Consider the following 17,797-nt stretch of genomic DNA (forward strand, 5'->3'; position numbering starts at 1 on the left):
GGAAGGAAAAGAACAAAAGAAACAAAGGTCAAATAAGCAAGAGGCTCAGATGCTAAGAACGGGAGGGAAAAGAGAGATATAAAGCGTGTTCCGTGTAAAACAGAAGCAGCTCTGCCCTCGTTAAAGGTGAAAGGGAAGCGGGCGGGCAGCTTGTACGCTGGAACAGCCCCAGAAGCCTGGGGCACGGAAGGGAACCCACGAGGTGGATCAAGAGTCAGCCATCTTCTCTCTCCCTTTCCTTTTATTCCGGTTCCTGAAGCAGATGCCGGTTTTTCGGGGGGGGGGGTGCGGATGTGTCCTGCGCGTGGCTGGCCCCACGACTAGGCCTTGAGAAGGGGCCGAGGGAAGAGGAGGAGAAGGGTGATAAAAAGAAATGCGGAGGGGAGCGAGGGGGGAGGCAATCCCGGCAGCATCTATCTCCCCTCCGGCGAGGAGGAGGCGGGTTGCTGCTCCGACCTACCGTTGGCGCCCCATCTCTCCTTGAGCTTCTTGACCTGCTCCAAGCTGAGCCCGGTGCTCTCGTTGACGCTGAAATAAGCCAAAACTTCCTCCACGGTCTTGGTGTGCGCGTTCTCCATGGCTGAGGCCGGCGGAGGAGAAGCAGCAGCAGCAAATGGAGCCTCGCTCGGGTTTCCCTCGCCTTCCTTCGCTGCCTCTCTTCCTCTTCCTTCGCAGCAGCAGCAGCAGCAAATAATAAAAAAAGCGGCGCCTACCCTCGCTCACCACTAGCCTCCCTCTCTACTCCTTTCCTCGCCCGCCCGCCGCCACCCTCCCTTCCCCTACGGATCCCCACTACTCCGCCTCCTCCCCGGATTTGTCACCATCGAAGACCAGAGATCCAGAGGGGCGCCCGGCGCTTTCTAGCAAGGCCAAGCCAGCCAGGAAATCAAGGCTTGGGGAGAGATCTTTCGGGGGGAGGGACACGGCCCACAGCTACCACCAGGGTGAGGGGGCAATAAACCCCCTTGTCCCCTCTTAGCGCCCCAACTGGCAAGGGTGCGTCACGCAGCCCTCTCCGCCCTCCCTCAGGGTGACGGGTCCAACTCGAGGGGTGTTTTGTGAAGGGGGCGCCGAAAATAGGAAGAGGGGGCTGCTACCCAAACGGGGGGGGGGTTATAAAATGAGCCGCCCCCTTTTAAAGAATTCCTCCCCTGACTTCGCAGTCAGTAACTGGCCTCCCTCCGGGTTCGCTGAGGTGCGAGCGCCCTCAGGGTTGGGGGCAGACAGAACCGCCCCACCCGCCTCTGACGGGGCAGCCCCGGCGGCTCCTCGGCGCGCTCTTCCCCGGCTCCGCTGCCTCCTCGGCCGGCTCTCCGGCTTCCTGGCCCCCTTTTCGTGTGTGGCGGCGGCGGGGCTTTTGGGGTGTCCCTTTCTCCCGCTTCCTGCCCTCCCTCGTCCCGGCTCCCCTCCCTGGCTGAGCCGGCGGCCGCTGCTCTAATAGAATTTATCCGAGCCAACTCGCGGCTGCCCCTCTTGCGGCCGCGGCATGTGGACGATGCTCATTGGCCGAGAGAGGAGAGCGAAGGGAGGGGGGAGAGGAAGAGGCCCCTCCCACCCGCCGTGACGTCACCGCGAAAACCCGTATCCTGCTGCTCGGCTCTTGGGCTGCCGCTGCCGCTGCTGCTGAGATTTCGCCAGAAGCCGGGAAGAGGCGCGAGGGAGGAGGGGGAGGGAGTCGCTCGTCTCTACAAAACGAATAATGAAAAAATGAGCCCCCCCGCCCCGCGGATTGATTTTGCGGCGCGCGCTGACGCTTGGTCCCGTACAACTCCGGGAACGGCCTCGCTTGGAAAGGGAGTAGGCGGGCGGGCGGGCGGGCGTCGAAACCAAAGCAATGTAAACCGGTTTGAAAAAGACCCGAGGAAAGTCTCTCGAGCGCCTTCCTCTTTCCAGCCGAGCTGGGGGAGGGGAGCCGAGCTGCCCGTTGGCCTCGCTGAGGCGACGCTGGGCGGCCGTTGGCCTCTCCGGGTCCTGTCAGGTCAAGGGGCCGCGTGGCCGGCCTTCACACGCACCTTTCGACCTTTCGGACACCTGAGCCTACCTGAATCTTTTAAACACGTTAACCTATGGGTGTGAGAACATGTTGAAACGCGCACACGAGTTCCACCTCTCAAAAGGCATTCTTATTGAGACGGCTTCGTTTCTCTGCCGTGTGCACACAGCTGCCATGAGGGCAGATGATGCGCCCCCCGCCCCGCGATTCTAACAGCACTTTTTAATATACAACATGTTTTTACACTCTTGGCATGTTCACCTCACGAAGTCTTGCCTGAAGTACAGTCGCTATTGTTGATTTGATTAATTACTCTTATCCCCTCAACCCCACCCTTTTATGTCTTCAGACCTGAAAAACAGTTGACAGGATTAAAAGCAGTTGAGGCAAGGAACATATAAGCAGTCGTATAAACTACAGCCAACTATTTGAAAGGACCACAGATAAAAGCCAATAAAAAACAGCAGATTAAAAACCGGTCAAAATCATTGGGAGGGGGGGAGAGAGGAAGGATAGAATACAAAATTGAAGGCTTTGTGAAATAAAAAACGCAACTCTGACACAGAAGAGGCCCAGTGGATCTTCAAAGGGAGGATATCCCACAATCATACACCAAATGGCCCTTTCCAGTGTTTCCTGGTCTTCCAAGATGGGCAGTCCTTCCCCTGCTGCCTAGCTGTTAGCTGATAGTAGACAGGACTGGATTCTGACTTGTTATAAAACAGATTCCAGTGTGTCTGAGCTGAAAGTGCTTTGATTTGATCTATTTAAGGTCAAACTCCCAGGCATTTCAACTGTGCATTATGCTGTTTAAGATCATCAGTCTTCAGTAAGTATTGCTGGAACACACAAGAGGACCATGCCTCAACCTCAAGCAGGTGGCACCAACATTATTTATTTACTACTAGTTGCCTTGCACCTGGCATTGCTTAGGACTGTAAGAAGCTAAAAAAGAAAGTGCAATTTTGAAAGGTTCAGTCCACCATCTTGATTCAAAATAGCATCTAATTGTATCCAAACACAGACAAAAACTTGATCTCAGGAACCATCATACAAAATTTGCTTTTGATATCTTAAGTGTCCAAATGAACAGCAAACAAATAGATTATTATTATTTTAGCAAATTATATTTGGGATATCAGATTACAATTTGGGAGGAAGAATTTTGCTGTTGTTGTTGTTTAGTCGTTTAGTCGTGTCTGACTCTTCGTGACCCCCTGGACCAGAGCACGCCAGGCACTCCTGTCTTCCACTGCCTCCCACAGTTTGGTCAAACTCATGCTGGTAGCTTTGAGAACACTGTCCCACCATCTCGTCCTCTGTCGCCCCCTTCTCCTTGTGCCCTCCATCTTTCCCAACATCAGGGTCTTTTCCAGGGAGTCTTCTCTTCTCATGAGGTGGCCAAAGTTTTGGAGCCTCAGCTTCACGATCTGTCCTTCCAGTGAGCACTGAGGGCTAATTTCCTTAAGGATGGATATGTTTGATCTTCTTGCAGTCCATGGGACTCTCAAGAGTCTCCTCCAGCACCATAACTCAAAAGCATCAATTCTTCGGCGATCAGCCTTCTTGATGGTCCAGCTCTCACTTCCATACATCACTACTGGGAAAACCATGGCTTTAACTATACGGACCTTTGTTGGCAACGTGATGTCTCTGCTTTTTAAGACGCTGTCTAGGTTTGCCATTGCCTTTCTCCCAAGGAGCAGGCGTCTTTTAATTTCGTGACTGCTGTCACCATCTGCAGTGATCATGGAGCCCAAGAAAGTAAAATCTCTCACTACCTCCATTTCTTCCCCTTCTATTTGCCAGGAGGTGATGGGCCCAGTGGCCATGATCTTCGTTTTTTTGATGTTGAGCTTCAGACCATATTTTGCACTCTCCTCTTTCACCCTCATTAAAAGGTTCTTTATGCCATCAAGGTTGTATCATCTGCATATCTGAGGTTGTTGATATTTCTTCCGGCAATCTTAATTCCGGTTTGGGATTCATCTAGCCCAGCCATTCGCATGATGAATTCTGCATATAAGTTAAATAAGCAGGGAGATAATATGCAGCCTTGTCGTACTCCTTTCCCAATTTTGAACCAATCAGTTGTTCCATATCCAGTTCTAACTGTAGCTTCTTGTCCCACATGGAGATTTCTCAGGGAGGAAGAATAGCTCTTGTGTTTCCCACCCTGAGTATTGATATATACTATAAAACTTGGTGCCAGTGGTGTCCTCTAGAAGTTGTTGGACTACAGCTTCTGTTTATCACTGACCATTGGCCATGCTGTCTGGGACTAATGAGAGTTGGAGTCTAACAACATCTGGAAGGCACTACATGATAGGCTATCTTAATATAAAACAAGTGTCGTTGGCATTCATCAAATGTTGGAGAATATGCATCAACCCCTTCTTTCTGCCCCCTAATGTTTTTTAACCAGCAAAAGTATGCACACCAAGGCAGTACTAGAACAGGAAATTCTGCTCCTTCTGAAAAACTGCTTATTAGTACAAAATGCTTCCTTAGATTTTAGACCAGATTTATCATCCAGTGATAAAAGCTTGTCTGAGAGGGCATGATGGGTCACACATTTTATCAGGTAGGAGTTAAAATTAGTACTTCTCTTGCCGGAAAGGAGCTAGAACCTTGAAAGAAGAATGGACTATCTATGCAGATGCAATCCAAGTGTGGACAGGTCTACAAATTCTGTCCCTTAAAACCAATATTGAAATATTACTCCCTGCCCCTGTTTACCTCTGTGGAATCTAGATGTGGGCATCAGGCTCTCCTGAAGGGATAATAATTTGGAAACGCATGGTGTTTTCTTGACCAATTTATCTCTCTTCACTGGCAAGCAAGTTATTTTGGCCTGTCTGTGAGAAGGCATCAAAGCTGATTGTAAACTGTGGAAGCATGAAAGCTTCAGGCAGATTAATTTTTGAGCTGGAGCAAGCTACAGAAAAATGTAACTAAAAGGGAGACCAACACATACGAATTCTCTGCTCCTGAGGAGCTGAGATTGCAGTGTGAATGCAGAGTGGGACCTTGGCAAGAAAGGCAGCACCGCAAGAGGTCGAATTAATTCTCAGTGAAATCCTGTTGGCTTTAATGGAATAAAATCCCTGTTCATTAATCTGATGAAGTTGGCCGTCACTCATGCTGCAAGATATCCTTTCACCTCTAAAGTAATCCTGAATATTTTAATAGAGATTATGAAGGCTTTGAATCAGGATACCTGAAAGCTCAGCATCCAGGTCATGTGAAGTGATAATAAGGCAAAGAGTTACACTGAGCATGTGCAGATTGTCCCTGTTTCATGGTAGCCGTATCCAGACCCCCACAAGTCTCCTACTTTAGGTTCCTCATCAGGATTTACCCCTTTCATTAAACCTTTGGCCTAATCTCATAATTCTCACCCTGATCCAAAATTATGTCTAAAATTTAACTCAATTTCTCACCTACTCTGTGTGAAACTTCACTTATCCTTTCTCCCCCCTTTTTTGTCTCCCTCACAATACAAATATAGTTTATGAGAAAGACCTATAGTGCAAGGGTTTTTCCACTTCTCTTATTCTGCAAATGTTAATGGCGCTGTATATATGAAGGCGGGAAAGAAATTGAATATATGCACGCGCACACACGCACACACACACACACACTTTCTCTCTCTCTCTCTCTCTCTCCCTCCCTCCCTCCTATGAAAATACAATATATTGGCTAATGGTACTTAGTATAATTGTCCATTCCATTACGGCCAAATATGATACTTTTAGGTGCCAGGCAAAAATGTTTCTTTTCATACAGGCTTTTGGCCTTTAACTTGGAGTGTTTTAGATTTTGTGGCCTCCACTAATGGATGGGATGTGTTAAATTGCCTTTTATGCATATAAATGCTTTCAGCTTTTCTCTTTAGTTTTATCTTGGTTTTATTTTTTATTATATCAAATGTGTAAGAAATAATAATAATTACAAAATATAGCTCACTGGACAGAATATTAATCAACCCTGAATACTAAAATATACACATAAGTACCTTCCACTTTGGATTATACTATTCTAGTCTATTGGCCTGATATTCCTTCTTCATCTATCTGTATTAGAACCCGACCCCAACATTCTGTCATAGGTTGACCTAAACACAGATTCAATATAGGACTTGTGAAAGAGGATAGGGAGTCAGACAGAAGCATTCTTGATTCATAATGGACGGAAAATTATCCCATTGCTTTGTCCTTTATAAGTTAATTGCTTATCTTCTGTGCATGAGGTCAATGAGGGTAGCATTGCTCTCTGCTCTGACACTAGATCAGTGTTTCCCAACCGGTGTTCCGCGGCACACTAGTGTGCCGCGAGACGTTGCCTGGTGTGCCGTGGGAGGGAGGCGGGTGAGTCGGGCGGCGGCGAGGAGAGGCCGCCCAGCGCGGGGCTCTCGCCGTCTGCCTGCCTGGCTGCCTGCGTGGCGCTGACGTCACGGGGCTGTAACGTGCCCCACATAGGCACACGCCGGGCGGCGAGCGAGCTCCCTCCCACATCCCATCGCCGGCTCTGCACCAGGCGGTAGAGCTCGGCGAAGTCGCCGCGCTGGAAGGTCAGCAGCGCGCGCGCCTTGGCCAGGCTCTCGCCCGCCTGCGCCTCCAGGCACGGCGCCTCGGCGTCGGGCGGCAGCGAGCCCAGGAAGCGGCCCAGCCGGCCGGGGTCGCCCGCCTGCAGCAGCGCCTCGCACCCGCACGAGACCTGCTCCGCCGAGAAGCGCGGCAAGCGCGGAGGATCGGGCGCGGCGGAGGCCAGCCCCGCGCTTGGAGAGGGCGCAGCAGCCGTCGCCAAACCCGATCCTCCTCCTCCTGCTCTGCCGCCGTCCTCTGGCTCTCGGCCGGGAGGAGCCTGCGGCGACGGGGCAGGCGCCGAAGTTGGCAGAAGTTGGCGTGCCTCCTCGGCAGCGCCTTTGTCCTCCTCCTCCTGCCTCTGCTCTCCTCTGGCCGGGGGGCTCGGCGGGGCCCGCGGGGAAGGAGGCCATGTTCGCGGCGCGCGGGATCGCGGCCCCCCTCGCCCGCCTCCGGCCCGCTCCCCTCCCCCTGCGCGCTGCCCTAGCCATGCAGGTCTCCTCCCCCTGCGCCGCCGTCCCCTTTCCACATCCTAGGAGCCGCGGTCCGCCTACCACCCCCGGGCCGCGGCGCGGCTCCCAGCCCGGGCTGGCCTCCGCCTCCTGGGACGCGCGCCCACCCCCGCGGCCCCCCAAACTTCGGAGCAACTCTCCAGACGCTTCTCCCCCGCCTCGGTCTCCCTCCTTTCCACTTCTCTTCCCCCCTTCCTTTCCTCTTTCTTTCTCTTTCTCTCCCACCCGCCTTTCCTTCTATTAACTTTCCTTTCCCCTCCCTTCGTCCTTCCTACTTTTACTCCTGGGCTCCTCCCCCCTTTGCGCAGCCACAAATCAATCTCTCTCTCTTTTTCCCCCTCTCTCTCTTCTTTGCTCAGACGCAAAAAAGCGCCGCTTTTTGGAAATCCAGACTGCTGTCCCCACTGAAACGATACTTTAAAAAAGGAAGAACCCACTGGCTCTTATTTCTGTTTAAAGCAGTAGATCCCGAACTCTTTTGGCCCACTCCCCCCTTGGTTCCACATCCCCCAGTGTCCCCTATGCTTACTCTATAGAAAGCATTACAGGGGTTAACGCGGCTCGCTAAGGAAGATATTAATAGAATTCTGCATTTGGGAGGAGACCCTAACAGTCATCTACCATTACCTTCTATGCTGTTACTATTTTTTTATTTTTTTTTACATAAGTAAAAAGTGACCTTTCCCCATCTGGCATGGTGGTGTGCCTCGAGATTTTTTTCATGAAACAAGTGTGCCTTTGCCCAAAAAAGGTTGGGAAACACTGCACTAGATCAGTGTTTCCCAACCGGTGTTCCGCGGCACACTAGTGTGCCGCCGGACGTTGCCTAGTGTGCCGTGGGAGGGAGGCGGGCGAGTCGGGCTAATCCTCCGACGAGCTCCACCTCCAGACCCATTGCTCAAATCCTTTAACCCAGGAGGGCGGGGAGAAAGGGTGGGAAAAAAGAAGGGGAAGAGAAAATATTTTTTTTAAAAAAGGAAAGAGAGGGGAAAAAGCGAGGGATGGAGGAAGGGGAATAAACAGAAGGGGAGGACAATGAAGAGGGGCGGGGCTTGGCAGGCAGCAGATAACTGGGGAGGGGGCGCGGCTGGCGGCGGCTCAAGGCAGGAAGGGAGGAGCTGCCTCGCGGAGAGTCTTGGGCTGCAGAGATTTCCCGTTCAGGAGCGCGGGAGGCCACGCCATGGATGGGAATCTCCTCCTCCTCTTCCTCCTCCTCCTCCAGGAGAGAGGGTGGTCCGCCCCACCGAGTCGGGCGTGCTCAAGCGTGGGAGCCTATAGTTAGAGCTCAGCTCCTTTTCTTGCCTTCCCCGCCCCCCCACGGAGCACATTTTCCTCGCCCCCCCAACCCCCGCATGTAGAATAGAAACCCTCCAGCCTCCACGGTGCACAAACTCTCCCCTCTGCAACGAAGCGCTTTGTTGCATATCTTTGGTGAGGTTTTTAGGCAGTCTTGGTGCACCTTAAATCAGCGCTAATTGCGCCTGGACGCAGTATTTACTTCCGATTAGGCCCCCTTCCCCCCCCCCCGGTAGCACCTGACGTTGCTATTCGTATCATCAGGTTTGTTTGTTGATAATTTAATTGTTTTAAAAGCATCATGCTAAAGAGCTCTCTCCCACCCCCAGACCCTTGGGCAAAACAGAAACACACACATACACAAACACAGAGATTGAGCCCTGCAGGTTTTATGAAATGAATGGATTCTGAATGCCTGTTTCAGTGGCTTGTCCGCCTTAGGCTGCTGGGCCAGACACCTGTTACACGGTGCAGTCCGTAAGCTGTGAGCGCTGCTACCTGCCGCCGAGACCACGTAACGACAGTCTTGAAAGACCTACATTGGCTCCCAGTACCTTTCCGAGCACAATTCAAAGTGTTGGTGCTGACCTTTAAAGCCCTAAGCGGTTTCGGTCCAGTATACCTGAAGTAGCGTCTCCGCCACCATCGTTCAGCCCAGACACTGAGATCCAGTGCCAAGGGCCTTCTGGCAATTCCCTCACTGTGAAAAGTGAGGTTACAGGGAACCAGGCAGAGGGCCTTCTCAGTAGTGGCGCCCGCCCTGTGGAATGCCCTCCCATCAGACATCAAAGAGATAACCATTACCTTCTATGCTGTTACTATTTTTTATTTTTTTTTACATAAGTAAAAAGTGACCTTTCCCCATCTGGCATGGTGGTGTGCCTCGAGATTTTTTTCATGAAACAAGTGTGCCTTTGCCCAAAAAAGGTTGGGAAACACTGCACTAGATGACCCAACCCTCTCTGACAGGCTATATATTGGACTACAACTCCCATCCGTCCCAGCAGTGCTACCTGAGGATCATGGGAGTTTGTAGTCCAAAGCATCTGGAGAGCATCTGGAGAGCATCAGATTGGTGAAGGCTGCCATGGGGTGTCATTTTCCATTTCCTCCAACCCTGAGTGGTGCCAAAGAAGGAAGTTTTGGGACAGGAGTTGGAGCAGCCAAGGAGCTGTCCAGCAGGATCTGGAAGGCTGGGCAGGGGACCTCCCCCTCACAGCTGTTGCACCAACAATTTGCAATCAGTAACTGATGGTTTTACAGTAGACCCGGCTCTGCCTCTTCTGGCATCTCCATGGGGCTCTGATCCAGAGCATGCACTAGCAGTACTTACCTCCTCTTCCCAAGCAGGACTGAGGACAGACAGGGAGGCTTCAGTCTTCCAAACAGTTTGGGTTTTTAGCACAGGGAAACATTTGGTCCCTCATTATTGTAGCCTCCTCAAGAGGGGAATAATTCAGTTTTTTCTTAGGAGTTGTTAACTTCCCAGGGTCCCCATCTGTGCTGGGGCTCAAAGTCAGGTTCTGCTTCTCCTTTGTGGAGAAAGTCTGGTTTGGTTCAGGGTCTGCACATAGGCAGGTACTGATACAGATTCATTTTGGTATTTAGACAGAGGACATCCTCCACTCCCACTCTGGTCTTTGCAATGCAAAAGCTTTCCCTCTGCATACATCCTGCCCATCATCATGGTGGGTATTTCACTAGCAAAGAGTTGCAATCATCTGGCATTAGGAGGAAGGCATTTCAGCTCAGAGAGTGTGGCTTGTTTCAGGCCCCAGCACTGAAGTACTGAAGAATTTGTAGATACAGAATGAATCAGGGCTTCCATCTTCATTGCCACAACGTGGATAAAACATTTTTAAAAAATGAATGAAAGCATAAATGGGATTTGGTCTCAAGAAGGACATCTGCTTAAAATATCATGCACTCACCCCACATTATGTAAGGTGGCAGATTTGTTAGTTATGCTGGTGGCTGTCCTTAATATGTGTGACAATGGAGTTCTCTTTGATGCTCAAATGTCAGGCCAGTGTTTAATGGCTTTGGCTGGAGTTAAGCAAAGCACAGGAGGGTGCCATTCAAAATCCCCATGCAGTTCAGCCAGTTCATCCAAATGCTGACCTGCAATGCCCTTTCTATTTCAGGTTTGGGCCCCATCCATATAGATGCAGACAATATTCAACCTTCTCTCCATCAGACAATAGCCTAGACTGTTGTATGTGTGCAGATGGATAAATAGGGATATACTTAAGTGTCCACTGCCATCCAGGTTGAAACCAGGTAGTTCCATTATGTTTTAATCCAAATTTAGCTACAGTTCTTAAGCTGTGGAGTTCAATTCAGACACTATATGACCAGACCACTGTGACTCTCAGTGTTTGTTGCTGTTGTCATAACTGCTCACAGAATTTAACTTCCCAATTATCCTATAACTCAGCAATGAAAGAATGTGAGTGGAAAACTATTTTAACTTCCCTATTGAGCAAAACATAGATGGTGAAATGGTGGTAGAGGAAGCTAATCTATTCCTCATACTTTTTAGGCCATGTGCACGCAAACAGGTCTCCCCCCCCGGTTGCTGTGACAAGTGAAGGAGGAGAGAGCAGAAAGCTGTTGTTGGAGGAATCCATTACCAGTTCCTGGTTTTGATTGTTTTTGTGGGCTCTCATGTACCCGAGTAACATTGGGCCCACTCACAGCAGCTGCCACCCACCCACTTTCCTACCTCCTCAGCAGTTAGGTAATTTAGGTAGTTAGGTAATTTAGGACCAACTGACACCTGCCCCTTCCCTCTGGGCCCATTCCCCACAGTGGGGCAGAAGCAGATAGTGACAGTGAAGAGTGGATGGAGCAGCAGGAGTTGCTGAAATTGCCCAGGGAACATAAGGACATCAGAAGAGCCCTGTTGGATCAGACCAGAAGCCCAGGCAGTCCAACATCCTGTTATGCTGCTGGCCCACCAGGTGCCGATGGGAAGCCCATCAGGAGAACAGGAGTGCAAGAGCTCTCACTCACTGTTGTTCTCCAACAACTGGTATTCAGCGGCAGGCTGCTGCCTTCGTACATAGCCACCATGACTAATAGCCATTGATAGCCTTATATTCCATGAACCTGTGAATCCCATCTCACAGGTAGGTAAGTAGGCTATGGTAGCAAAACAGGAGCAGTAAGATGGCCACCGCTGTCCAGCAGCACATTCAAGAGGGCTGCCATCAGTGGAGGGGGGTGCAGCTGCCCTGCTATGCCAACCATTGACACTAGTGTGGGTCTGGGGGATTGACTGGGAGGCTAAATTAGAAAGCTGTAGGCCTGGGTTGCTGTCTGGCAGCCTATAACCATTGCCTGCAATTGCATAAAAATTAGAAGATGGTAAAGCTGCATTTCTCTGATAGAATAAAACAGTTTAAATATAGCAACTACAGTTGGGTATTTTTGTAGTCATCTTGCTCTTTGATATCATGGGAATATGTCAAGCTCTATTTAAGAAGCTTAAAGCTTTGAACTACTTTTTTATTTTAAGAAATACATTTTAGGTGATTGGAATAGTTATACAAACCCAGTAAGGGAAAACTTATCATAGGTTGTTTTAAGTGTATGTAAACGGAACAATTATTTGTGTGTTTGTGTGTATTATCTTTCTTGCCAGGCAATAGTGGGTGTTCCTGTTAGCATCAGGAGGTTGAAACTGGCAAGAGTCCTGAGATTATGGCTTCAAAAGGCAGCAGCTGAATTTCAATGACTTTTCAAATGGGGCTGTTCATCCCTCTCTGCATTTGTTCACAATATAAGTAATTCCGGTGAATCAGTTTCTATGAGCTGTGGGATGAAGAATCAAAGTCTGGGTTGTTGGTATGTTTCTTTCTTTAATTCTCTCCCCCCCCCAAGCCTCCACATTAATATTTTGTTTGTCAGGAACATTCCTGTTTTGGAACCAGCTTTCAAAACTGTCCTATTCATTGCCTCTGCGTGATTGAATTTTGTATGTACCTACCTGGATCCTGAGATCATCAGTTGCCCTTTTCCCAGTACCCCCATAAGCTAACATATGAAAAGTGGCAAAGAGAAAGACGTAATTTTGAGAGGTAGTTCCTGGTTATGGAATACCCTCCCCATAATGGCTTACCTGGCACCAAATTTTCAGCACCAGGTAACGTCCCTCACTCTGTCAAGGCCAGTTAATTATCTGCATTTCACTGTTTTAGGCTGATGGCTTTAGCTCTGTGTGGATTTCTGCTAGCTGCTGGATTATATACTTTTTGTTAAATTGTGTTAATATTTTCTCTGATGTCATTTGGCGTTTTTGTGTTTTTGTGCTGCTACTGGTTGATCTTATTATTATTTTAGTCTATTCTATGCTGTGCATTTTCTATACAACCTTGGGTAGTGGGTCACTAATAAATGCAACACACATACATTATTTAAAAATTCAAATTCTTTTTGGACATGAAGTTTGTGGTGAAGTCACAATGGGATGATTTTATCTTGTCAATTTTGTGTACCGAATTGGAAGTCACAGCCTTCTCCAGTCCTGCACCACTAGCCCAGGTGCTTTTGGCTGCCTGAAATGTGTCCTCAAACTGTGATATTGCCTCTTTCTTGTCTTGGTGAAAAGGTATGTGCATGTGTGTTTCTAAACCCCTGGCTTTTGCAAAGTCAAAGGGGGTCACAACGGTTGCTTTGCTCATTCAGAGAATCTTGCTCTCTCACTTTTTTGCTGCTTTCCTGCCCACCACTGACATGCCACCCCCCAGAAGGAATGTGGTCCTCAGGCTGAGAAGATTTCAGTGGAAGCATAGTAGCCCCAACTCAGTGGGAGTCAATGACAACTAAAGGCAGCAACGCCCCTTGAAATGAAGAAGTGCTTCACTGAAAAGTGGTGCCAATAGCTACAGTAGAACTGTTTAAGGCTCAGTCAGAGAATGACTGTTGCTGAAGCAATATTTGAGCTCTGCTCTTCCAAATTCTCCAGCCTGAGCCCTGCATAGAGTTCTCCAGGGTGCTACTGAAACTTGCCTTGGCTCTGTACTGCTAAGGCTGCTGCTCAAATCAGAATATTATATTGCAGAGAAATAAAAAGAAAACTTTATGGCTTCTAGAAAGACTTGCCTTTCTCATTTCTGCTGTTTGTTCCCTGGTTATTCCTCATTTGGACGACTAGGAGCTTGTCCACCCCAGAGTTCACTATGCGTTCATTGTGTCTTTGCATTTCCATTTAATTTGCATAGTCCACAAATAATTATCTTCAAACAACACCAATATTGTTGATTCTCCACTGTGAATTTGGGGTTACCCGATAGGGAAATTATCCAATAAATTGAGGGAAATTGATCTCTAAACTTCTGCACTTGAGGGTCACAGATTATTTGGGGTGGTTTTTTGGGGGGTGGCTTAGTCATCATTTTCTGCCACTACTTCCTTAATGCTTTCATTGCTTTTCTGGCTGTACTTGTAACAATATGCAATGCTCTCCTAAATGAAGGAGCTCACCCTTGATCCCTCAGATTTGCATGAAATCAGAAAATGCAAAGCAAACCACTCCATATGATTGTGCTGAGAATTTACAATGGCCTGACTCTGTGCTTTTGTGCACTTCCTGGGCAGGGTTTTATTTTTTAAGGTGCCTGCACAGCTATTGATGTGCATGCCCTGTTGGTACTTAATCAGCATAATATAATAAAGAAATTAGAAGATGGGGACATACACAAAAGGTAACCCCTACTGGTATGAATGAGAAAGACCCAACTAGCTCCTGACATTCAAATCCAAGCATGTGCAGGTGTAGATGACTGGCCTAATTTGAAGGTGGGGGAGCGGATTAACAGCTAAATAATGCTCAAACACAGACAAGCCCTACTAATGTACTGTATATTGGCCCTCTTGGTTTGCCATGCAAAGAAGTGTTTGACCCCCCTCTCAGGCTCTGCACTTTCATTTTTGGTTCTGTGTTGCCAGCAACAGTTTGCTGTATGACATTTTCTCAGTAGGTTTCTTCTTACTGACGTTCTTGATAGCTAAGGCTCTGTGTGGCTTCTATAATGTTTTTTAAAAAATGAATTCAACTATCTCAGCCCTCAAAAACATATGACAATAAAAGCTCTGTATTAACAAGGTGAGGTGAAATGGGAATGTGCTTCCCCCCTTCCACTGTGTGCTGAAAACTGCCCCCTCTTGTTGAATTCTGCAAGAGCAGGGAACGTTCCACAAGACCTTGGTGCTTGACTTCTCAACCCCAGGGGCAAGGAAGATGAGTAGCAATGCTGCATACCAGAACACTTGCCTCTCATTGGAACTCAGTGGGGGGGGGATGTTTCAGTGGTGGTGGAAGTGGTGGGGCAAGAGTGGTGCCGCTTCTTGCACTTCCACTGCCTGAGGCAGCTGCTTCACCGCACCTAATGGGTGAGCTGGCTCTGCATTGACAAGTTTATCCTAAAACCCAGCCACTTAGACGGGGGTGGGGCCTAACCTATAACCTTCCAGATGTTGTTGGATTCCAATAGTCAAGATGGTCAACCAGGATGGGAGTCACAAGTCCAACAACATTTGGAGGGTTACAGGTTCTGCATCCCTGCTCCAAATATTTAACCTAAACAGGATATGCCCAGAAGAGACTTTGAGCCCAGAGAACGACATTCACAGAGAGTTCCCAGAGCTCAGTATTTTGAGGCTCAGTGTCCTGCTTTTCTCTTTGCCTTGTGCATAGCTCTTATCTACGTCAGAGGGATTTATATGCTCACTGAAATTGTCCTGACCTCCAAACCCTTTTCTGTTTTAGGCTGTTTGACTTCTTGACATTTCCCTGGTTATTCTCAAATGTTTTGCTGCATTTTACCTAAAGCTACACTATGCTGGAGAAACAACAGCTTTCCCTCCCTAGAGCCATTTAGTTATTTGATTCAGAAAAATGGGTTGCCAGGTTTTAGAATATTCCTGCCTGGCTGTCTCAATTCCTTTAGCAGCCTGGCATGCTCATAGGAAGTAGGTGAAGCATTTCCTGGCATGGAGATAAAACTATGAGGAAAGCTTTCACTTGCTAGATTTCTGGGTCAGACATAGGAGTAGAGACAGAAAAAAAGTTGGCATTTTTATTCAGAACGTTCCACTGTAATTCAATTAACAGTTGGCTGTATTTTAACAGGTTTTTAAAATAAAAGAACCCTCTTACAGATTGCACAAACATTAATTGCAAAAGCAATATTAAATGTGCACTTCCAGATACAATTTTATTTTTTGGGGGGGTGTTAAGTTGTGGGTGAACATATCAGACGACAAAGCAATTCTTCCAAAGCAGCTCTTTATTTGTAAGCTGAAACAGAACTGAACTGAAGGGCTCAGTCAGCCTGCTTATATAGAGCTCCAGTACCTTGTTACTGTAACAACTTTCTAAAACTATCCAATCACTGAACGTCACTTTCGATCCTTCATTTGCATAACTATCTACAGTATCCCTCTGCTGGCCCAGGGTGAGAACTTCAGTACTGTACATAACGGGTGAAGGATCAATATCTACATGGCAGTTATTGGGAGTACCTGATCCTCTTATGAGCACATTTGCTCTCTCACACAAACAGAAGCGCTTGCTTTCATGGGATAGGACTCAGAGATTCAGGTCTTGGTAGGAGGAAGTGCAAGGCAGAATCAAGGCAGGAACAGGCACCCAGGTGAGCAGGTAGAAGTCAAGAAAACTGACAAGTCAGGGGGCGGCACTTTGGGGGTGGAACGAGGGCATGGGCCAGCCCTGCCCTGTTGTGCTAAAACTATCGTTTTAATGGGGATGGGGTTTTAATATGGGTGGATGTTGTTTATTTGTGGGGATGTTTTAAATTGTTCTTAAGCATTATATGTTAATTTGTATTATGTATTTGTATTTTTTGGTTATACAAGGCCAGGGGTCAGCAAGGTTTACCTCATCTGGGCCGGTTCACTCCAGCGGAGATCCGTCTGTGGGCCGGATTGCCCATGATTTCTGGCATCTGCATCTGCACAGACACGAGTCCCCGCGCCATGCAGCGCTGGTTTAGCACAGTGCGTGGGGACTCGCTCAGCAGGCAGCTCGGTTTGGGAGTGGCTTGTGGGCCGGTTAAATGACCCACGTCGACCGCTTGTGGCCCATGGGCCTTAGGTTGCCTACCCCTGTACAAGGCGGATTAATATTCTACAGCCTTTTAAATATGTTTGTGGGAGGGGGCATTATTGTTTTGTTGTTTTTAGTCAAACTATTTATTTGTGCTTTTACCTTGTATTTTTATATTGTAAACCACCCTGAGATCTTGTAATGAAGGGCAGAATATACTAATAAATTACTCCTGCTACTACTACTACTACTACTAATGGTTGCAGAACATGAATGCTTTCCTTGGGCGAATGGAACTGGATGGAGCATCATTATGGGATGTTCAGCAGAGCTGCCAGCTTTTAAATAGCTGAAATCAGAGGCACCAGGTGCCTGGAAGTCCTTCAAGGTTGTTTCCAGGGAGCAGGAGCCACTGCGGAGAGCAAGAGAAATACATAAAAATAGCTTCAACATTTCCCAGCAAACCCATCAGCTTTTTCTCGCCTTAGACCATACCAAAATAGAAAATAATTAACTGGGAGCAAAATGTGTGACCTAATGTGTATGTGTGTGTGTATGCAAGGGAGAGTGCTGGGAGGTTTGGAAGTAATTAGATGCAAAGCTGCTAATATTCCATTAAAATATCTGTGGCTTCTCAGTGCAGTCAGGAAAAGTTAATCTGCTCTGTGCCGTTAATACTAAAGCATCGGTTGTCAGAAGCTCCATTCCACAATCTCTTCCACACTTGCACATTTCTTTGCCCACTAAGCTAAAAGTCTGGCTGGGGATGGAGCTGTGTAACCACGAGCACATTGAGAGATCTCATCTTCAGTCTTGGTTTTGGACAAAAGTATTTTAAACACATTGGCCTTGTCTGGCAGTGACGCGCTGAACAGCAGCGGTGGCCATGGAGAGGCAACGAGATGCTGCCTCATAGTTCCTGCAGCCACAGCTGCCATCGCTTGGGACAAGGGCAGCTCATCCTCCTCCCCAAATCTGGCAGCAGTGGCAGTGGCGGGGGAAAGAGGGACTGTCCCTGGAAAATAGGAACACTTGGGAGGGTATGAGAAGTTTACCAATTAGGGTGGGGGCACACCATGCATGTAAAACACATTCCCCCATCCCTAGAAAGAATTTTGGGCAGTGGCGTAGTGTGGGGGGTGCAGGGGGGGGCTGGCCGCACCGGGCGCAACATGGGGGGGCGCTTGCACTCGCAGCTCTCTGCCCCTACCTGGCTCACGGGTTAGGGGGCACAAATTACTTGCCTTGCCCCAGGTGCTGACAACCCACGCTATGCCACTGATTTTGGGAAAGTCTGCTGGGAATTGTAGCTCCTTGAGAAAACTACAATGCGCAGGAT

General features: G+C 48.4%; 1 protein-coding gene and 2 long non-coding RNA genes across 5 annotated transcripts in view; 1 reads left to right on the forward strand and 2 right to left on the reverse strand.

Moving 5' to 3' along the window:
• ATP2A2 (ATPase sarcoplasmic/endoplasmic reticulum Ca2+ transporting 2) overlaps positions 1–966 on the reverse strand; it is a 58,931-nt gene extending 57,965 nt beyond the window's left edge. For all 3 annotated transcript variants that reach the window (XR_014163800.1, XM_081892774.1, XM_081892773.1), the window contains exon 1: positions 461–966. Coding sequence is in view for 2 of the 3 variants with exons in the window: in XM_081892774.1 (XP_081748900.1) it covers positions 461–578 (118 nt within the window). In the remaining variant the exon portion in view is untranslated. The remainder of the gene's footprint in view (positions 1–460) is intronic.
• A 20-nt stretch (positions 967–986) lies between these two features.
• LOC309359306 lies at positions 987–11,324 on the reverse strand. The gene is made up of 2 exons (XR_014163808.1): positions 11,197–11,324; positions 987–2,064 (listed from the first exon to the last, which is right to left on the reverse strand). It is a non-coding gene; the product is annotated as an uncharacterized lncRNA (long non-coding RNA).
• The window catches only part of LOC309359302, a 43,805-nt gene continuing 28,065 nt past the window's right edge, over positions 2,058–17,797 (forward strand). The window contains exons 1-2 of the long non-coding RNA XR_014163803.1: positions 2,058–2,822; positions 11,199–12,236. This is a non-coding gene — a long non-coding RNA (uncharacterized lncRNA). The remainder of the gene's footprint in view (positions 2,823–11,198; positions 12,237–17,797) is intronic.

This window comes from Podarcis melisellensis, assembly GCF_964234715.1.
Source record: "Podarcis melisellensis genome assembly, chromosome: 16".
NCBI classification, from domain to species: domain Eukaryota; kingdom Metazoa; phylum Chordata; class Lepidosauria; order Squamata; family Lacertidae; genus Podarcis; species Podarcis melisellensis.